Source organism: Corvus cornix, chromosome 9 (assembly GCF_000738735.6).
Source record: "Corvus cornix cornix isolate S_Up_H32 chromosome 9, ASM73873v5, whole genome shotgun sequence".
Classification (NCBI taxonomy): domain Eukaryota; kingdom Metazoa; phylum Chordata; class Aves; order Passeriformes; family Corvidae; genus Corvus; species Corvus cornix.
The window spans coordinates 11,393,848-11,416,136 of NC_046339.1; the positions used below are offsets into that span (position 1 = coordinate 11,393,848).

Below are 22,289 nucleotides of genomic sequence, written 5' to 3' on the forward strand. Positions count from 1 at the left end.
CTAGGTGGCTTTGGGTCAGGAGCTGGGAATTGCGCCGAGGAAGGTGGTACCCTCGCCTATATGTGCTTCCTGGACCAGGCACTGAGCTTCAAAACAACCTAAACAGGAACCTTTGTCCCTGCTTTATGTCTGTGATGTCCAGCAGCTTTCAGCTGTAGCCTGTAAGAACTGAGAATCTGAGGAGTTTGGTTTGCTTGTTTGTTTGTAGACCCATGGGCTACTTCAGCACTTCTCTGGAAGAGCAGCTAGAAGAAGCAGGCCTGTCTATGCAACACAAGTGTATGTGGACTTTGCCTTTTTGAGTCCATGCTTTCTTTACAAAGTCTTCAGTGGCCCTTCAATCCAAAAGGATTAAACAATCATTGCTGCATTGTAGGAATAAAGCTCAGTGATAGAGATGAGACTTTTCTGGGGTTGGTGCAAGACTGTCAAAAGACAAGGAGCAGTGTCCTGCCATGCCCTCCTGCTTTCTTGCCCATGTGCCAAGCGTGTTTCTATAACATGTATTTTTCCAAACAGAGGAGTGTGTCTGGGTGTGGGTAGAATGGAGTAAAAAAAACAAAGCTGAAGTCCTCCTGTGCACGTGTGCCTCTCTGGGGAGGATGGAGCAAAGGTCTGCCAGCACTATCAGCACCATGACTGACTGACAAGACAGTGCTCTTGAATACCACAGGGATCAGAGCAGTGTATGAGCCTGTACAGAATCGGTTTGGGAAGGGCTTGGATTTACTTGTATAAGCATTTCTTGTAGCAGTGGTCTTTATGCAGAAAAACTGTGTAGCTCTGAAACGTTCATCCTTGCTCCTGTGCTGCCTGCCTTGTCTTGCTAGTACAGCTGTTCAGGCAGCTGTGCTGTGGACTTGTTCAGAGACCTACTGCAGTTAAAAATAACACTTTCCTCCCATTCTCTTTTTTTTTTTTTTTTTTTTTTTAAACAGTCAAGAGCGAGTGTTGCTTCTTGAATACATGGCAGTAATAACTGCCCTAGATTTGGGCAGACTGGCTCTGTGCTGAGGTATCTTTGATTAGCTCTTAACTCATGGTAGAGTTCAAACCTGTGAGTTGGATGTGCCCTTCCAGCAGGCCAGCTGATACTTCTTGTGAATAGAAGATGGTTGTTCCACAATCGTTCTAGGAAACTGAAGCAGTATTAAGGATCGCAGAATTAGTCTCTGTGGGCAAGATTCCCTTGCCCTATCCTGTAAAAAGCATGTGTTGGTGACCACCAAGCACCCTGGGTTTGTCACCTGTGAATAGCACTGCTGGCTGTGACTCAGCTGTGGCTTTTCAAGATCTGTGGCTCAAGGCAACGTTTCTTTCTTTGTACAGAAATGGCCACTGGAAGCGGTTCAATGCTATTTAGTTTCATATTATCTTTCCTTTTTTAAAAGAAGTTGCAATGAAAAAAAGTAACAACAAAACCCTAATTACACCATCCAGATCTGTACATGCTTAAAGTGAGCCACTATGGGATCGTATAACTGCGACCTTTGTCCTCATCTCCACCGTGCTGTGTGTCACTGTCCTTCCCTGAAGTGTTGCTCTGGCTGTTAGGAGCTTTTGTCATCTTAAAGCACCCTTCAATGCAGAAAGACTCAACCAGAAATTCCACTGAATGTGGTAAAGCATTATCTGATCTCTTAGTACAGACAACTAGAAACTCTTCCAGATACTTTGTGAGGATACCTGGGTGTGGAGTAATGTCTTGATGCTTCTCTCGTGGAGCATGTGCATCTGTGAGAAAAGGGAGGGCTTGTGGGATCGCGGCTCAGGAAAAGGCAGTTCCTTTCTCATTTCCTTTGTGGTGATGGAAATGTTTTATCTTTTCTGACTCTGAACCCTTTCACAAACAGAATCCTCGTAAATTCCCCTTGTACTTTTGATGCATTCTGGGGGTTTTGGAGTTATTTTCAGTTTATCTTTTAGGCTGCCTGTGCATTGCTAAAGAGAATCCTTGGTCTTCCCCAGAGGTCTTGCCAGTGGAGCACAGCAGGAGGGATTTGTACTTCCCTCTGCGGCTTCAGGAGCACCTTGTAGTTCTCTGCTTTGTGACGTGTGTTTCAAGTGGGAGATGTTCCCCTCTATGGGTCCCTTTAGCTTCTTAACTTGTCACATTGAGGGAAAAATGAGTGACAGACCTCTCTAGTGTAAATTTTTTGTTGCCGCTGCCTTAAACTCCCCTTGAAGCAGGCAGAACCCCAGGTCTGGCAGATGTGTGAAAAGGGGCTCCATCTGCAGTCTGGGGGCACAGGTTACTGTCTTTGGTTTACAGAGATGCTGATGTGAACCTGCAACCAAAAGGCTGAGCCTGATGCTGTGTCCCTGTCCCAGTATGTATGTGGCTTGTGTTTTGTTTCCCTACTGCCTATCATAACAAATTAAAAATACACACTGGTGTTTTTCTTCAGTGTAGGTAGAGCATTCCTTTGAAAGTTCAAGTGGGAAAGTGATAGGCATTGGCAAAAATCTGCTGCTTTCAAACTGATGCCAAAGGGGTTCGTCGGTTTCCCCTTTCACTCTTCTCAAGGTCATTTTCAGCATCTTTTGAAGAAGCTGTACTTATCCCTGCCTGTAGTGCTATGGTTGATCCCATATCTGGGTTGTAGGTGCAAATCCAGCATCTGTACTTCAAACAGTCCGTGAAGCTTACAAGAAACAACTGAAAATGATGCCTGAGCTGGTAGAAATACCTTGGGGTGAGAGCCATGGAGCTCAGTCTGCTCAGCTCTGGAGAGGTGCCAGTGTGCACGTACCCTTTGTGCCATGAAAATACTATTCTCAGACTCTTTAACCCGGCACAGAAAGTCACAGTAAACAAAAATGCTTGCCCTTGGTTTTAGCTGAGTGCAGTCAGTGTGGGCATTGGTATGAATATATATTCTATTTGAATGGAATGCAGAGGTTTGTACAGAAGGTCTGATCCAGTGGTAGCATGGGCAGTTCTGTTCTTGAAGTGGAGGTCCAGGAGAGAGTGGAGAAGGCATTTTATGCCAACAAGGACAAAGAAAGAAACACACACAAGAATACACATGATGGCAGGAGCGGGGAAAAACACAAGTCCAGACCTTGGCTGGTAGACAGTGTGTCAAAAGTCCATGTATCTGTATGCTCCCCTGACTCCCATAGCTCTTGTGATGCTTTTTTGTTTGATTTTGGTTTTTTCTGATGCTAATTCTCTTTACTTTGTTTCCCTGTTCAGTATGTCGAGACTTCGCTATTCTGGAAGATCATACCTTGGCCCATAATTTGCAGGAACAAGAGAGTAAGTAGCAATGATCTTTAGTGCAAACTGAAGCAAGCTTGTCCCAACAGATATCTGCCTTTATTTGATTTTGCTAAGAAAAATGCTTCCTGCTTTTATTTAATTTTTTTGTTTTAATGTAATACAGTTTATTATTGCTGTCTTCACTGTCTTGTAACACTACACTTTGCTCTGCTCCAGCTCACGTTGTACCCTAGAGATAGTTGTATTTCATATTTCAATTTTGTGCTCTCCTTTAGAGTTGAGTTTGTTTATGCCATTTATGATATAATTGCATGTAGGAGTGCACTTGGGTTTTGTTGCTGTGCAAGGTTTTTAGAAATGACTAGCAATTTTGGAAGCTTCAAGTTTTATAGTCTGACCTGAAGTACAACCAGAAGAGGTCTGTTTGTTTACTTGTTTCAGAATTGCCAGTGTCTGCCTTTTGAAAGAAGCCTTCATTTTCAGACATTTTGAGGTAGGGCAGCTGTACACTAGAAGGGCTTATAAAGGAGAAAAAAGGTACAGCCAGGATCTTCAAAGTGACTGGTGCTTTTTTTTTTTTTTTTAAATTTTTTTTTTTAATGTGCTTATCTATTACTTTGGGTATGTTTACATTGCAGCTTCAGGTGTGGTGGCCTCTCTAATCAGCTTCTCACCGATTTGGTGTCTGCCAGTACCAGGTGCTAATGCCATGCCAGCTGCTCCACCAAGGGTGCAGCTGCTTGTGCCCTTGGTGCTGGAACCTGAGACCACTGAGTTAAAGATGGCTCTGGGCTGTAGCTCACCTAGCCATTTTTTCTGACAGGCAGTATCCATGTATGGTAAAGGACTCACTGGAGCACTAAGTTGCTCTGTTGCTAAATATAAAGGTAGTGAGATTTTTGGAACTGATTCTGCTGAGAGTGAGGGGAGTTTTGTTCTGTAGAGGTTCTTGAGAACAAATAAGGGAAGTATCCATAAGGAGTGGTTTAGGTTTAGTTCATCCTCACTGGCCTCTGGTGGTCCCTCCCAGACCCACTTTATTCATCTAGGGTAATTTTTCATGGTCAGCAAATGAAATTCAAAGCCTAAAATTTAGGTTCTATACCCTATAAACCTGGATGTGTTAAGATATGCAGAACTTGTTTTGGTAACAGACACGTATACAGCCCCCTCAGTGCTGAAAAGAGGCAATCTCAAGCTGCTAGCATAATTTCAGTTCAGGACTTTCCCACCTTTAGATAGATTGCTTGGTGTTTCCCTGCCAAGATCTGTCTTCCTTTCTGGGCTGGAATCTCCCTCCCACTTGGTTTGTCTTTTTCACACAGTGAAGTTCTGCAGCCTGATTTGAGGGTTCTTGTCTGTGTTTATTTCCAGTTGAGCATCACTTGGCCACAAACGTTCAGCGTAATCGTCTGGTGCAACATGACTTGCAGATGGCCAAGCAACTGCAGGAAGAGGAGGATAAGAAAGCCCGTGCTCAAATCCAGAAACACCAAAAAGACTTGTGAGTTTGTGCTGGAGCTCTTGGAATGGGAGTGCTAGTCCCATTAGGTCAGAGCTGCTTTAAGTTGACAGTGTGTGGGGTTCATCAGCCTTTTGCTTTTATTTCTTTTTTATTTTGGCTGTCCATTGCTGAAAAAGTATTGACACCAGGCTCTGGCACAGAGGAATGAGAACAAGGTGGGAGCAGGTGACTCTGGAGCCCATCTTGCCTTTAGATACTGTTGCCTGTCCACGAGAAGGAGCCTTCCCATTGTACTGCTTGTTGTCAAAATGGAGTGATTTGGCCACTTGTGTTGACCTTGTCCCTGGCTGAAGTTTGAGGGCGAAGGAACTGTGCCACAGAAATACCCAGTGCTACAGGGGATTCTCTCTCGTGTGGAAATTGCAGATAGTGGTGTGTTTGCCCTGTGCCTAAAGAATGCTTTTGAGGAGCTGGGTGTGATGCTTTTTGGTGTTCTGCTGCGCTGACCACTGAAAGCCTCTGCTTGTGCTTGCAGCTATTCAGTGTGAAATGACCTGGCAAGGGGAATTGCTGCCCCAGGGTGGCTTGATGGGGATGGGTGTTGGGGGACAGGCCTTCTCTCGCAGTCACTGACTTCTGCAGCAACTGGGAGGGTTTTTAATGAGTGATCCAGTTTGCTCTGCAAGTTTGCTCAGTCCCCACACACCACATCTTAACCCTGTGGTCTGTGGTTTGGCTCTCTGTGTGCCACGGCTCTCAGCTGTGGAGCTGGTGTAGAAGTGAAACATGGCAGCCCAGGGCAAAACAAACTGTGCTTTCCAATCCAGAGTGGACTTGCAGAGCATGAGATGTAGCAGGTGGTTTGTATGACAGGGCTCAGCCAGCTCCCACTCGTGAGAGGTGGTGGCTGGATGGGGGTCCCTGCAAATACAGGGTCTGCAAAGCAGGATGCATCTCCCAGCAGCTGTGCTACCTCCTGGCTTTTGTTGGGCTCTGGGATGCCACCCACCAGGTGCAGTTGTGGTGGATCACAGAGCCTGGGTGGCTCATCTGACAGCGATGGAGCAGAAGAGCTGTGTTGCAGATGTGGGAGATACAGGACTGGCTTCAAAGCAGCGGCTCATGAAAGCTTTGAAGCTGTGACAGATCAGCCACTGTTTTCAATGTTCCCAGCACACTGGGACAGACCTTATGTACATATGTATCTCTCAAGTCTCTGCTTTTTTTCAATAGTATTGTCTTTATTACCAATTAGAGATGGGAGTGGGTAAATGACAACATAAAAATTGATTTTGTATGGCATACATGATTTCTCTTTGTTACTTGCTGGGAGCTGCAAACAATTTTCTTGTAGGACTCTGTAAAATGGGATTTACGAACTTTGTGAGCCAAAGCACAGGCAGAACTGCTGATGTAAAACGTTGTGTCAGCAGCAGTTTGGCTTCTGAGAGCAGGAGCTCTTCTGCAAGAATAGTAAAAAGAAGTTGGAGGCATCCTTTTGTAATTGGATCTTTTTCTTCCATCATTCTTTGTGTATTCCCATTGTCTCTTCCTTGTCCAAGAGTAGCATGTTCTGGCAACAAAATAATCCCTGCTGTTGTTGCTTTCTGTGTCATCTAGGACAATTTGACACTGCAAGGTGATGGGAGGAGTAAAAGGGCAGAACTAAGGGGTCTTGAGAAACAGGAAACATAAAAAAGCTCTTCAAATTTATTGGTTTTTTTCTCTCTTTCAAATCCTAAATTCTCTCAGAAAGACTTTGTGAAGATAAATGAGAGAATAGAAACATTTCTTTTTAAGAATTCAGGGAAGCATCAAACCTTATTTTCATGCTTCTTTAAAGCATCTCTTGCATCTAGCTGAGAAGCCTGCACACTGCTAACCATAGTAGCAAGATTACTAAAATAAAATAGTGTGAAAATATGTTCTTTCCCTGTTTTGCTCCCAGTGTTGTGATGGTTCTATTGCACTGATGTGAACAGTTCCTTTGAATAGTTCATTTAAACATTCCCTTTTTTTTCCTCATCTGGCAACAACTAGTAGCTACAGTCACTGTGAATGGGAGGGAGCTTTCTGATCACGCAGACTTTTGGTTTTTTTCTCTTTTTTTATAAACTGATGTAGAGTTTTCCCAACACTCTTAACACTCCTCCTGGCTGCCCAGAAGTGACGGACGTGAGTGGAATGTTTAGGAATGGTGATGTTTATGTTGCTCTGACTGATTTCTGGGATCTGATGGGCACTTGAACTCACACTAAAGAAACTGAAGGACAAGGAAGAGCTGTCAAAGCTCTTGAACCTATTTTCTTATGCTCACACAAGTTAATACATTAGTTTGTGTTGACTAACTAATCAAGTCTCAGTATTTAATTACTGCTGGGCAATAAACCCCCAAATCTAATCCTCTGTGGCTGTTCAGTTCTTAGGAATTGATGTGGTGTATTCCAAGATGTGTCATAAGAAAGAAGAAAATGCTTCTGCTTTTGCATTGCTTCTGGTGTTCCTTGCTGCTAAAGGAGAGGCAATGACCTTGTTGCCTTAGCTGTGAAAGATGATTAGTTGTTTTTCTGTCCTGTTTGTCTGCAATAGGATGTATTTTAAGCATTTAGCAAGTCGGTTTGTGCTGATGAACTTGGCACCTTAGCTCTGCTCACAGTGCCAGAGGAACTGGAGACGTGCAATGCCTTGATGTGTCTGACCTTTCTGACTTGTTTTGTACCTGGTTTCATGTCCTCAGAGCCTGGCGTTGTGAAGGATCCACTACCAGCCTCACTGACAGCCTGCTCCCTAGGATTGGCTTATTCAGCTATTGTTTTGCTGGGAGCTGTGGTTCTCTGCTGGTGCCAGGTTTGCCAAGGCCCTTTTAAAAAGCAGGTTCAAGAACTAGATGTGCTGCTGTGTGAACTCCTGTGGCTTTGAACAGATCTCTCCCCAGCATCAAATGAAACACACACCAGCACATGCAAAAATTGCCAGGTTTTATTACCTGGATGAAAGAATCTGATGTCATAAGATGTTTGACCTATTGATAACTCCAGCCTGATTGCAGGTCTGCTTCCAAGGAGCCGTTGACAGAAATAATCTTCTTTTCCTTCCTGCTGTGTGTGCCTTTTTGTCACCTGTGACAAATGAGTTGTTTCTTGGTGACATTTGTCCTCTAAACCCTCTTGTTGCAATGTCCTTCTTCTCCACCCTTACGACCTTTTCTGCTTCTCTCACTCTTCTTCACTTTCTGTAAAGGAAGGCTCCGTTGTGCCACTGGCTGCTCCAGCCATGCCACATTTCTTGGTTTTGCAACAAAAAGTGCTTGTCTGCAATTAAAAGTGTTTTAACTTCCTCTTCTCATGTCCTAGAGTCTCTCCCAGTCCTTTGACTCCAGATTCACTACGTCATTTATGCCCAGATTCTTGCTCAAACCTAGAACTAGTTGCTCCAGCCCACACAGCACAGCTTTAGGTACTTGCTTTTTTTCCATAACATGCTCTTGGTACTCTTCTCATCACCTACCTGATCATCATCAGTGTATTCTTCAAAGGACTGTATTCTAATAAAGCAGGCTCTGCTTGTTGCTGCTCCCAGCTGTACTCCTCCTATGCTTTGCCTTTCAGTAGTTGCAATTGCAGGGATTGACTTTTCTGACCTGTTTAGAGCTGCTCTTTAGCTCAATCTCAACAGTGCTGAAAGAGAGAGCTTTAGTCTTTCTTCTCAAATTCCGCAACCTTTTCTGAATTGCCCTGAGTAATCCTCAGCCATTGTTCCAGCCTGTTTGCTGGACATTGGAGCGTGCTGCTGAGTGTGGCACTGTTCTTGCAGATGCTTTCCAGCCTTTTTGGTCTGTCTGCACAGCCAAACCTCTCGTGTCTCAATTGCTCTGATCTCTCCCTGTCCCCAGTTAATGCAATCTTGTGGCACTGTGGCAGTGGCTCCTTCCCTCTTGCTTTGACACATGTTGCTCCCTTGCCTCTTGGCACTGGTCCTGCTTTTGTGTCTTGTTCCAGCTCAGTGGCATTTCTCATTCATTACTGAACTGCCACCTTCAGCCTCCACTTGCCCTACGTATCATATTCCTGCACTTTCTTCTCCTTGGCGTACACGTGAAAACCACTTCTCAGAAATGCCTGCATTAACCATACCCCCCTGAACCCCTCCTTTGATACCACATGTACAAAAACTCAGCAGAATTAGATTGTTTGCAGACGCCTGAGCACTACCTTGGCCTGCCCTATTTTGTGGTACCTATCCCGTTTCTTAGCAATCTTCCCATGAATCTCTTTTACTTTGTACTCTGTGGATGTTTTGGGGAAGTATTTTCTAAATTTGGCCACCCGTAAGTACAGGGAGTTCTGGTCCCTGGTGTGGATTCATAGCTCTGCACTAACACTGAGCAATAATTCTTTTGTGTAAATCGGGTGGATTTTTTTTTTAGCTCTTTTGTCCCTTTCTCCAGGCTGACTGATGCCTGTGACTTCAGCTGCCTATAATCCCTGTCTCCTTGCCTTCTAGGGAACGACAGGACTGCGAGATTGCTCAGGAAATCCAAGTGAAGCTCGCGTTTGAAGCGGAGGAGCGCCGCAGGCAAGAGGAAAAAGACGAGGTAACCTTTAAAGCTGCAGGGATGGCAGGGCTATTCGTAGCAGCCCTTTCAGGGCAGACATTTCTTGGCCAGTAGCCATAGGAATTGGCTTGCATGGTGGCAGTCCTTGTCCTGACAGACCTCTGTATGCACAGAGATTTTGGGGAGTCCTGTTACAGGAATAAGATACAGTCATAGTCCTCACATTCAAGGGTCATAAGAGTTGTTGATGCCAGTGGCCTTGCTGATGAAGAAGGCAAGTAATAGGTAAGTCTTGCTGAGGTGTTTATTGCCCTGGTATAGGAAGTTGTAATTGTTTATACACTCAGACCTGCTGGCTTTCTCAAATGCAAGAAGACAGGTTCTGCTCTTGGGAGAATCCTGGGCTGTCATTTCTTGGTCTTTGATGCAAAGGTTTCAGCAAGACTCGCAGCCCAGCCATCTGTTTCTGGTTTCTCCGTTTTTCAATTTAGTCTTTCACAGCCTGAACACTGTTACAGTTTCTTGCTAGCAGATTCCTTTTGTGACTTCAGAATGTTGCTCTACTGCTGTTGCTTGAGAGTGGGTGGTGTGGTTTGTTCATAGTGTACAAAGGATTTGGCTTGTTGGTCACCTTGGTGGGTCAGCCTGTCAGATTGAGTTTTCAAGGAACCCACAGAGTAGAGGAACACCTGTGTGAGCCTGGAGTGTGTCCCAATTTCAGATGGTATCCTGAGAAGCCTGAGTTGTCTCAAGATTTTCAAGAGGCACCTTGATGCAATGGTGGCATTTTCTGTATAGGAAGAGCTTGAACACAAGGGTGTATTTCCTGGAAGAGCCAGAAATAAGAATCTGCCCTTACCTGACAGATCCATCAGGTTTTTTTGCAAGACTTCATTTTCTTCTTCTACCATTAATTCCAAGAAAGTACTGAAAGGCTGCCCAGACAGATGGGAAGGGCTTGTCTTCCAAGAAGAGCTTGTGGTAACAGGGTGGGAGGAACACTTTGGCTACAGGATTTGTGTTAAAGAGGTAACAATCTGTCTTATTTTTATCAGGAAGGTGAAGAAGATGCAGAACTAATGTTGACTTGGGGAATTGTGCCTTTCCTTCCTGCTTTACATAGAGAACTGCAGGGATATCCTTGGTCTGACAACAGGTTCTTGCAGCTTGTCAAACCAGCCTGCTGACCATCCTGTGCAATTGGGAGCAGGCTTCAGCTGACTGTGGCTTAAAGCAAGGAGAAATCATAAATATTCTTTTTCTTCCTGCTGGTACGTGGGAAGTTCCCAAGTGTGGCTGAAATGTAGCTGAGGACTGAGGCATATCCTTTCTGGAGTGCAGGGTTTTTAAATGAAGCACTAAGCCTGTCTGCCCTGCCTGCTTATGAATCCTGTTTGTAAGAAGTGGTTTGTGTGGATTTGCAGGTCCCAAGCTGTCTCAGTCCTGGAGATAATGTGCTTAACTCATATATTTATAGACTTAAGTGTACTTGCTAGAAAGGTTAACCTTGTCAGGGGAAGGAGTTTGTGGAGGGTTTTTTGGTTTTGTTTTGTTGTTGTTTTGATTTGGGGTGCTTTTGTTTTTTTTTTTTTCTTTTTTGGAAAGAGGCTGTGGCATCCCCAGATTTTCCACAAAGCTGGTTTCAGAGCAGATCTTACCTGAATCCTGAAATAATAATTTGTATTTGAGTAGTCATCCAGTGTCCTCCAGTGCTGGCTCGGCTCTGAGGGGTGTTGACTCTTAGTTTGCATTTCAGCCATGCCTTTCCTGCCTGCAGTGTCCGCTTTACATGCATGGCTCTGTAAAGGTCCTGAGGATTAGGAAGGCTTAAATGAATAGCATCCAAAGGGGCAGCATGCCCTCCTGGTATCTCCCAGCTTTGCTTCCTAGCTCCAGACTGGCTCCACTGACTCACAAGCTGCTGGGCCTCAGAGGAGCAAACCCCAGGGAGCTGTTTGTGGTTCCTAGGCCTTGTTGATCCATTAGTCATCTTGAAGGAAAACCAATTAGGAAAATGGAGTGCTCTTCTCTTTGGCATATCTAGCAAAACTGTGACAGAAGACAAACGGCTGCAGTCCCCACTGTGCTCCTGCCTTGTGCCTAGTTTGCTCTTCCTAATGTCCTTTCGATTTTCTTTTCCTTCAAGTCTCTGTCTGTCAAACTGATGCATTTCCCTGCCTGGCATCCTGTAGTCCCTGAAAATTACAGCCAGTGTGAAGTGAGTTCATGATTTGCTCTGGGAACTCCTTCCAGTCAGAACTGCCTCTAGCCGGACAGTCTTTGCCTCTGCGTTTTTCTTTCCCTGGCAGAGTTCAGGGGGGAGATCCAGCCCACTCCTGTGAGTGGGTGTGCACTTCTGTGACTTCCAAATCCTTGTTGATAGCCTGAGGTTGCACACGCAGTCCCTTCTGCCCTGCTTTGGCCATTAGGGCTTAGCAGGCTTGTGTGCAGGAGAAGCAGGAAGTTGTGAGTTTGCTATGGGGTTGGAATCTCAGCACTGGGCCTGGGTGAGGTTGAATGCTGGTTGCTGACATGGTCCCTTGTGTCATCCATTAATTTGAAAGCCTCATCTGGCCCAGGGGTTGAATTTGAGTAACTGTTGTTGCCGTGTCTGAAAAATTAAACTTTTTTTTTTTAATAAGGATTTTAATAATTGAATAAAGATTTGAATAAAAGAATCTGGAGATACTTTTTAGTGGTGATTTAATGTCTGTTTTCTTCCATCTCTGCAGGATATTGCCCGTCTCCTGCAACAGAAAGAACTGCAGGAAGAAAAAAAGCGCAAGAAGCACTACCCAGAGTCCCAGGGACACACAGGCTATGAAGAGAGCTATTATGCAGAAAATGGAGGTATGTTTCTGCAAGATAAAAGGCCAAGATCATGGCAGTATAGGTGAACCTGGTGGTCTGATAACTGTTTAGGAAACTCCCTTTATCCTACAGTTTTGCATTTAGCACTGTAATGTTACATCAGTTTCCAGGGTCAGAATCAGATTACTTTATAATCAGGACTATTTAGTTAAAAAACAAAAAAAGCAGAAAAGACAATTTAATAATTTTTATTGTCCTTGAACATGGCCTAAAGGACAGGGATAGGGAATGTGGTGTGTGTATGTGCAAGTACAGCCACACATGTGTTTTAAAAGTGCTTGTGGAAAAAGACAGTGGCTGATAAGGCAGTTACTGCTGTGTGACAGCAAGGGTGTGTGGGAGAAATGCCTGTGCAATTCCCTGCTTGCATTCGAAGAGAAACCGTTCCATGTGCTCATTTGTGATGCTGGCACAGCTACATGAAGGAATAAATGCTGGTTCATGGAGCTGGGTTTCAAAAATAGCTCCTTGCAGGTATGTACCCAAGCTATAAAATTAGCACAGCTGCCTTGAATGACTTACTGAAGAACAAGGTCATCTCCACAGAGTGTCTCTGCTGTGATTATCATCTGGGACAGTGCGGAAATTATTTGATCCACAGCGCTCTTCTGCTTCCTTTTGGTCAGCTTTTGTGATTGAATACAGGCCTTCTTAAACTGGGAGGAGAGAATCAGGGTGTGTTTAATTATGGAGCAATCTGGGGATGGCTTTGCTGTGCACTGGTGGTGGTTTCTGTGTTCTTTCTTCAAAAATGTGGTGGGGAAGATGGGTTGCTTTTGATTAACAGATTGTGAAAATGAAGATCAAACCTCATTTCTCATTTTAACATCAATGCCATTGGCAGTTTTAAAGTCTTTCATTTGAACTTACACAAAGCATTTTAGTTTCAGTTTGGAAGAAGTTCAAAGATAGCCAAGAAAGTACAAAGCACAAAGTTCAAAAGTGCAAAACAGTAACCAAGTGGAAACTTCATGACCCCAAGTCCTGCTACATGTACAAAGCTGGGAAAAATTGCTCTTGGAGTGTTATGGCCAACCCAGACTTGAGGTTTTCAGGATTAAATGGGAGAAGTCTCTGAAAAAATACAACATAGGTAACTGTGTGCATTCAGAGATGGTAGGACAGGATGGATTTTTATAAGAAATCAGCTGACAAAGCCTGTGACTTCCTGAAGTAAGACTGGTGTGGATTTGGAGAGCAGGGTATCTTGTGGGTTTAAGTTTTCTTCCTGCAATAATCCATAATTTTGAAGGTGAGGTTGGAGGTGTTTGCCTGACCACTCATAGTAGTGCTGCTAATGATCTGCACTCCTTAAAAGCCATAAAGGACTGGAGTGAATTTTGATGCCTGGATCATCTAGCTCATTGGTCTGGAACCTCTTAATTACTTGGGCACCATTCAATTAGGCTTCAGCAGCCTTGGTTTGTATTGTCATTAGATGTGAACTGAAACAAATAAAAACCCCTGGCTTTCTTTAGGTTTCTTTTGTTTTCGTAGGGAGTCGGGTCTGTTTTTTGGGGGTTTTTTTGTTTGTGTTTTTTTTTTTGGTGGTTTGTTTTTTTTTTGTGTATGTGTGGTTTTTTGTTTGTTTTTTTATTTTATTGTTTGAGACTGAAGTAAAATTTATCCACATCCAGGAGGAATGTGAATTAGGCCTATTGCTCCAAAGCAATCTGAGCTCTTTAAAAGTGGAAAAATAAACACAAAAAGGACAGAGTTCCTCCAGGAAGTGTCTGTGCCATGAAAAACATTTTCATATTTGCTCAGTCACTTGCTGCTTCGGAGAGTAACACCAGGTTTTAAAGGCTGTTTACATGGCCCCTGTGGAAGGTGCCACAGGAACCAGCACCTGCTGATGAATTAATCACCCTGAGATACCTCAAAAGCAAATCTTCTTCTTGGGTTGTCTGGCATGGTTGTGTTACCTGCAGCAATCCTTTCCCAGCACAGCCATGCTTTGCTCTTTTATGTTCTCCTGCTCTCTGCTGTTGTATTTATTGAGCTTTCCTTAATGACAAAATTGAATAAATTTTTAGACCCTTTTGAGTATTGTTCAAAAACTGACTCTTGCTTTCAGCCTCTGGTCTCTGTTGTTCAGTAAGTCACTTAGATTGTTTGACTGTATATTTGTTTTCTGTAAATCATATGAATGATCTAAAACTAAACAGAAAAAACCCAACCAGTTAAAGAGTAACCACAGCAGTTCCTGTTACAGTTCTTGGACTTCTAAAAATACACCTATTCTGGATAAAAGTCACACAGACTTGTTTACAAGGTGGATTTTCTGTAAGCTCTATTTTTGCTGGCTCTGAAAAACTTTTTTCTGAATAGAATGACTCGAAGGGAACGTTCAGTTTTGGTGTGAGGTTTGTTTTTCTCCCTCTGAAATCTAGATGGATTGTAAGTGAGACAGAGCTATTTATTAAAACAGAATGTAGTTCATGTACAGTGAAATCTATTTTAAATATTTTGAGATACTATAAAACAAACTCTGGACAGCTGAGGAGAGGAAAGTCTGCTGCTGCTGGGTTTTTTGGCGGGGGGTTGTGTGTGTAGTTCTGTTTCAAATCAATCTCTGCTTCAAGGCATTTTTTTTCATTTTGAAAAGCTGCTGTGGAGAGATAACAGTTCACTCAGTGCAATGATTTTTCCTAGCAAATAGGTTAGTTGAAAAAATAAATCAATTAGTAGATTGTATGCAGGCAGACTGCTGCATCCTCCTACCTGTTTCAGGTTTATTACTGAAACTAAAAGCAGAGAAAATTTCTACCTGCTTTCTGGAAAGCATGGAGGAAACAACCCTGCCAAAACGCCAAGTAAGCAGCTTCTTTAGCCACAATGCTGAGGTCAGGAGCCTGGGTTTTATGAGGTCCTATTCTGCCCTAAGATTTCCATCTTTGCATTCAGAGCTGAAATTTCTCTTTAGACAATGAGTAAGTGCAGGCCCTGAAACTGATGGGTCTCCAAAAGATATGTGACAGTCTGGAGTAGAAGATATGTGGATGCTGCAGCTATCCTGTTCTTGCTTTTACAGAAAAAAAAAAAAATCCTATCCTACCGACTTACTTCTTTTTGGCTTTATGTGGGTCTTTCCCCCAGTTAGGTGAGACTGTTTTTTCTGATGAAAAACCTTGTGCCTGAAGCCAGGGTCCAACCTCATCTCTTTGCTTGGCCCCTCCTGTTCTTATGCCCCCATTGTCTCCCAACCTTTCCTGCATCTTGTCCCCTTTTTTGCAAACCTTTTCCAGATGGTTTCAGGATCCTGCAGCAGTGATGTGTCATCAGGAGATGAGCTGCTCTCTTGGCTGTTTTTCAGCCCCAGTGGCATTATTAAAAGTCATTTGTCTCCGTATTGACTTGTCCTTGTCTAGGAAGTGCTCAGATACTTTTGGGTTGGAGCTATGCTTTCTGCTTCAGCCTTGTTGCCTCCTGTGCAGCGCTGCTAGCCAGGCTGCCATTTCACTGTGTCCCTTCTTGTATCCTGAAAGCCTTATCTGTCCCTGTTATTATTCTTTCTTTCATCATGCTTTGTCTGCATTTTCAGCACCTTGTATCAAGCTCTCATCTGCCTGCTCTGAGTCTGGCCTCTAACCCCCATTAACCCTTGCACCACTAACCCCCTCCTTGTTTGTCCCCCCATTGCTCAGAGCACCCCTGGGGTGACCCCAGAGAGCAGATTTCTGAACCTCCCAGAGCACACGGTCATGGCAGGTGCAGGCACCAGCAGAGAGAGCACCGAGGACCCCCCTCACCTTTGCCCAGTGGTGCCCCCAAACACGGGCACTCCACCTCAGAGGGCCATCTGAGGTCTCCTCAACTGAGAGAGGCCAGCAATGGCCATCAGCAGGAGCGGAAGACAACCAGCCAGGGAAGGTCCAGGAGACATGCCAGCCTTGACCTGGAAAGAGAGATTGAGCACCGTGCCTATGATGACAGCAATAGCTGGGAGCTGCGGGAGAGGAGGACAGCTGGCAGGGAGAAGGAGAGGAGACCTCTGAGTCTTGACCTGGAGTCAGAGCATGGACTTGCAGAGGAAGCACGGCACAGCAGAAAGCCACCAAGGCAAGACAGAGAAAAGCACCTTCCCCTTCTCGAGATGGAACTGGAGGCGGAGCAGGAGACCTGGCATCGGGGTGGCAGGCAGCACCCTGAGAAACAGAAATCTCGCCATCAGGGCCATTTGTCACACAAGATGGCACGTGACGAGAAGCTCTATGATGCTGAATCTAGAGATGACCGTAGGAGGGGTGAGACAAGAGCCTACAAAAGGGCAGGACACAGGAGACACTCCCCCTCCCCTCATGCTGTGAGCCAGGGGAAGGTTGGAGACTGCCAGCGGGATTCAGGTAACCAAGTGATGGGGAAGGTGTGTGTGTGTGTGGGGATGGACCTTTGCGTGCCCCATACTGGTGTCTGAGATAATGTTTGGCCTCCTTTGGAAGATGCTTCTCTCCAGTATCTACCTGCAATGTGTACACAGGGAATCTTGCCCATGTTTCTCCCTGATTTAGCAGGATTCTTCATATCCATTAATGTTCTTGTTCTGTTTATGTCCTGATGTTCCAAGGCATTGGAAAAGATGATTAAGAAGGTATTGTTGGAAATGGTGCCCTTGGTATCCTGTGTTTTAAGAAAACAAATATTCCCCCCTTCCCCCCCCCAAAAATACCCCACACCACCCCCAAAGAAAGACCTCCAAAAAAGCCCAGCCAACAACCAATACCCAGCTTTTGTTTTCTTGATATGTTTTATGCGGTGGTCTCCTTGCACAGGACAAAAAAAAAAGTAACAAACCCCTGAACGTTAGGATTATGGTTGTATTTAGTGGAGTTGAGATGCAGGACTGTAAGCGTGAGGACACTTTGCTTAAGCACTAAAAAACGGAGCAATTTTCATTCACTTCTTATTGAAAACCCTGCTGGCAACTTAATTAATTCACTTTGGGCAAAGTTCACTAGTGGCACTGAGCATCCAGCTGGGTTCTATTTGTAAAATGGGGTTCTTATCAAATTCTATACAAGTGGAATTTTCTGGGAAATGTGTACCTGTGCAGTTCTTGCTCAACAGAACTTGGGGGTTGGGGCCTTTAAAGATCCAGATCCATCCTTCTACTTCTAGAGCCACAGTGGAAGTAGGGGTGACTTAGTGAAGTAGAGACTTGGATCTATGTCTGTCAAAGCATGGGGCAGCTTATGCTTTAAGCCATCTAACTGATCTTCACATGGGTAAGGTGAGGATGATAATGTGTGTCTGTCTCTGGAGATACTGGGACAATTATCCTTCTTCCTTATGGTAAGAACTCTTTCCTTAGAGAATTGTAAGGTGTTAATCAGGTTTAGCTTTAAAATAACAAAACTATACTCAAAGCAGGAGCTGAACATCATATGAATTTCAAAAATGCCTCCTTCTCTTCTCATTGAATTGTAAGATTCATGGGTCATCCCAAGGAGGAAATTGTCTGAAAACTCACATGAACTCATCGCAGGTAATCCTTGCAGCCCATGCTGCTCCAGCAGTGTGTTCAGACTCTGCAGTGCTCCTATCAAATGTTGGGCTGCTCTCTGCTGCCCAGTTTTGCCAGTGTATCTGTATCAATGCAGAGAGTGACAAATTAAAATTCCTTTGCTAGCATTGCTGTCACCAAAGACTGCTTCAAGGGACATGGTCTGTTCTGCCATGGAGTTGCATTTGTTATCTAAGACACAGTGTGTCGGATATTGCTGTGTATGCTGCACCTCAGCTAAAGGTGCCCTCAAACCAGCAGTGTGGCAGGTACACTGTGGTGATCTCTGGTTCTCTTCAGTGGGGGGTTTGCTGGTGGCTGAGGAGATGGTAGTGGTCTCCTTACGAAAGCATTTGCAGGATGTTTGAGTTGATTGTTTTCTCTCAATTCCGTAGGCACTAATTTGAGGGGGATGAAACAAGCCATGTATGATGGACCCCGGATGGAACAGGAGTTGTCTGATGCAGAGATTGCTCGGAAGCTGCAGGAGGAGGAGCTCCTGGTAAGTAGAGAGGATGCATTGGTCAGCTTGAAGAAACTAAGGCAGCCAGCAATCACAACTTTAATTAGTAAATCTTTGGTATATGAGAGTGACTATAAGACTTAAGGTCTTGCTCCTGTGCGTTCTGCTAATTACCTTTCTCTTCTGTACACATGAATATGGAGTGACAGCTGCCTTCCAGCTAGTAAAGCCCCATTTTTTTGAAATAAATACCCCAAAATTAAAGTACTGAAACAGAGTGATACTAAATGAATGTTTCCAGGCAGGTAAAGATGGCCTGTAGTCAGTGTGATCAGCTCACAAGTGGACAGGCCAGTGCTCATCTTTGAGAGAGAGGGCAGCAGAGTGGGAAATGCATTGTGGTGTGGCTTGGCAGATACATAGAGGGCAAAATTCAGATGAAAAGCTGAAATGGCATTTTGGTGTTGGGTTGTAAGGTAAATAGTGAGGTAGCTAAAAATATTTGGATAGGATGGTAGTATGTTTGTATGGGCACCTACTTGCCCTGCCCAGTAGGTTAATAATTATGAATAATTCAGAGATATTACTCTTTTATCTCTTTTTTTTTTTTCCCTCCCGCCTTTTTTTTCCCCCCACAGGCTAATGAGGCAGATCAGAAGGCAGCTCAAGTAGCACAGGATGAGGTAAGCAACAAGCTAAATACTTGTGGAATTCCTTTACTTGAAGAAGCTGCTAAACACCCCTTGTCCCCTCTGACCCTCTAGTTGTTAATTGCTTTCCTTGTAGGGGAAGCTTGGGGCTCCAGTGAGATTTTCTTCCAGATGGGTTTAATGTATATGCTCAGGCTGCCCAAGCAGGGAGGACTGCCTGTTGCAACCATGACAAAGAAAAGAAGTTCATGGTTCTGTAAGAGTATTTCTTGTAACTGAGCCCCATGGGAGACTATCCAAGATGCTGTGAGATGAGCCACCAACCCCTTTAAGGGAAATGGACAGAGGGCAGAAAGGCTCTGCAAATGCAGTTCTGGAAAATCAGGGAGCTACTGGGCATTCTGCATGTCACCAGTCTTAATTTTTCCCTGTCCCTTGATTTCTGATCACAGATGGATGAAATCCTGGATTTGCACCCTTTCCATTCAGCAGCTGTCCATGGGAAAGGGTTTGAGTAACTCAAATCCACTAGAGCAGTAAAATTGTCTGACAGAGTCTGTGTTTCCCTTCTAGGAAATTGCTCGGCTCTTGATGGCTGAGGAGAAAAAGGCTTTAAGAAAAGGGAAAGAAAGAGAAAAGTCTTCCTTTGAAAAGAGGAGGCATGATCAAGATTGGAAGGTATGCCAAGCTTCAGGAGGCACCACAGATAAGGTGCTGTAACATTATTCCTATTTCCACAGGGAGGTGAGTGTGTGTGGTGAGAGCAAAAGGTGGTGATGCATCTAAAAGGTCTTGCTGTCTGTTATTCAGGTGCTTCCCAAGCCTTTTGGACCCATCTCCTTGGTTAGATGCTTTTGGCTTCAGCCTCAAGCAAGGTAGTCCTTGGGCTCTGGCCTTGGAGGGTGGCACTGGCTGTCACAGCACCTTGTGGCCTCCCTGAAGCACTGTCAGTCCCTGGTGCAGGACCTTCCCTCTGCTGAAATCCTGACTGCAGCAATAAAAGCAGTAATTGGTTCTGTTTGTGTAAGGGCAATGCAGCGGCTTCAGTTGTCACTCTGCCTCATAACTGGCTGTGTAATGAAAGTTCCGAGTCTATTGTGCCTGAGTTTTTGTAGGAGTAGTGTCAGAGAGGCTTGGCTGGCCAGCATGGAAAGGGAGAGCAAACAGATTTTATGGTCAGCACTGCTAAGGTGCTAAGGGAATGTGGTGTTAATCTTGGAGGCAGCTCTGGTGTTTTTAGCCTCCTTGCTGAGTTTCAGTGGTTGCAGGAGCACAGCTGCCTGCCCCTGGTCCTTCCTGCTCAGCCCAGCCACGTGCACAGTCATTACACACAGACTGTGTTCAACCCCAGCTTCGGAACAATCCCTTAGTGCTGTCACATATTCAGCGCAAGAAATTGAGTTTGGCTCAGCAAGGCTGCGTTTTGTTTACTGGAAACGAGTCCTGATGCTGCCATTTGCATGTCTGGCTGTAGTTAACTGTGTGTGTAAACCAAGCATGAAAGGACTGTGTGGAGTTGTGGCAGTCCTGGTGTACTGGCTGCTGTTTTGCAAGGCACACAGACAAGCTGATTTCCTTTCTTCCCATCAGCCTGATGCAGGCGAGTCCACGCGCTCAAGGTCAAGAGAGGGGCCTGAAACTCAGCGACACAGAAGTGACAGGTCTTCAAGGTGAGCTTGAACTGGCTGGCAAGAATGGTGAATGCGGCTGGGAAGCTGCTGAGAAGCTGGGTCTTAGGGAGGCATTGTGGGATGACCAGCCTGACCCACGCACAAGGGACTCGGTGGAGAGGAGAGTGATGGAGGGCACAGAGCTCATGAGGGGTTTGGTGACGTGAGTCACTCACTGTGCTCGTGGCACTTGTCCATATTGGTCTCCATGCCCAGTGCTGACAGAGATTGATGAGCTTGTCCAGTGACATTTGTTAAATGGCAGAGAAACATTGAGGCGGTTAAACAGCTTTTGGGGATGTGAAACAAAATGTCATCTCTGGGCAGGAAGGAGTAATCACCATGCATTTGCACAGCTGCTCCCTTGGTCCTTGCTCCCAGTTAAGCCCTGTACGCAGCTCCCACTGCTGCATGTGAACACCCCCCTGCAAGCAAGAGCGTTGTGCTTTGCAAGGGTGCCTCATCCCAAACTGGGAACATGCTGTAGCCCACTGCTGCTTCTGAATCACTTGGTACTCTGGCTCAACGCCCTTCATGAGGGACTAAACCCTGGAAGTGACCCCAGTGGCTGTGATTTCCATTCCAGAAAGGAACCTAGAAATTCTTGTTGAATTTACAAAAGAAACAACAAATAAGGTGTGCAGGTGGAGACAGATTGTATTAAAATACTCTGGGGGTAAAACTGCGCAAGCACTAACCACTTTAAAATGTTGCCCTTTTGAGTGAGGTTTGCAGCAAACTTCATAATGGAAATTCTTTATTTCCTGACAACTTAAACAACTATTGAATGAAAGAGGTCCATGAGAAGCAGTAAATACTCTGCTCTTCTCACTGCAGAAGCAGTAATAGGCTGTGCTCAGAGGAGCTGTTCTGCAGGCAGAAGGTCTGGGCCAGGCAAGGTTTGCATCAAACTGACAGTAACAGACCAGACAACTGAGATGTTGCTCTTACTACGCTGTTGTGCCTTTGAGTTATTTCCCAACACTCCTTTTACACCGTGCTTGGCAGGTCACAGCCTCTCCTCGATGACTTTGAGCACTCTCGGTATTACACGAGCCAGCCCAGCCCCTTGCGCCAGATCCCCAAACCTGAGCACTCTCCTAAAGGTAGGATCAACCCCAGGGCTGCCCAGCACTTGGGTTATTGTCAGCTGTTTTCCTCATACAAGCAGCCTGCAGGGGACAGAGTGTTTGAAAGTGATGCAGATAGAGAAGGGGAATGGGAGTTAATGCCCCAGCAGGCAGGTGATGCTGGGCAGTGTTTGGGTTGCACTTGCTGAGCACGTTGCAGGCTGAGAGACTGAGAAACTGAATTGGTTTGCCTGGAACTTGTCAAAGTGCTGTCTGCATGTCCTCCATGATCTCTTAATGATGAATGACTGTAAATCCAGGTAGCAAATGATGGAGAAATGACATGAAGGCAACATTATGATGGATTTTAGGTGACTCAGTAGTATCAAACAATCCAATACAAGACAGAACTTCACAGTATCACCTGTCTGGTAAGCAGATGGGATGATCAGACAGAAACTTGTCCTGAGAGCAGGCTAGTTTTGTTCCTGTAGCATCTCAGCACTGCTTTGTTGGTTTGTTTCCTGAAATCACTTGGCACAGAGCAGTGTGGGTAGGGTCACCCCTGCAGTTGTTTTAAATCTGAATGCCCATTGTCTGAATTAACCTACAGAGCCTCTGGGGAAGGAAAGGGGCGGTCTGAGTTTAACTCAGTCTCAGATTTCTTCCAGTTCCACTATTGAGACTTAAATGTGGACACTTTCCTTTCCAAAATTTAAAGTTTGGTAAACTGATGTTCTGTCTTCATCAAGCAAGCTGGAAAGTTGATGGCACTTTATAGGGTCTGTTTGCTTTAGTGAGACTGTGCAATGGGCA

At 44.9% G+C, this 22,289-nt stretch overlaps 1 protein-coding gene across 2 annotated transcripts in view; it reads left to right on the top strand.

Moving 5' to 3' along the window:
- CCDC50 (coiled-coil domain containing 50) overlaps positions 1-22,289 on the top strand; it is a 43,306-nt gene that overhangs the window by 14,718 nt on the left and 6,299 nt on the right. Inside the window, exons 2-11 of one of the 2 annotated variants that reach the window (XM_039556685.1) lie at positions 3,200-3,262; positions 4,601-4,730; positions 9,195-9,285; positions 11,979-12,096; positions 15,765-16,463; positions 18,016-18,122; positions 18,722-18,766; positions 19,307-19,411; positions 20,324-20,403; positions 21,412-21,509. In XM_039556685.1, coding sequence (XP_039412619.1) covers positions 3,200-3,262; positions 4,601-4,730; positions 9,195-9,285; positions 11,979-12,096; positions 15,765-16,463; positions 18,016-18,122; positions 18,722-18,766; positions 19,307-19,411; positions 20,324-20,403; positions 21,412-21,509 — 1,536 coding nt within the window. The remainder of the gene's footprint in view (positions 1-3,199; positions 3,263-4,600; positions 4,731-9,194; positions 9,286-11,978; positions 12,097-15,764; positions 16,464-18,015; positions 18,123-18,721; positions 18,767-19,306; positions 19,412-20,323; positions 20,404-21,411; positions 21,510-22,289) is intronic. The other variant, XM_039556686.1, reaches the window with a different exon arrangement.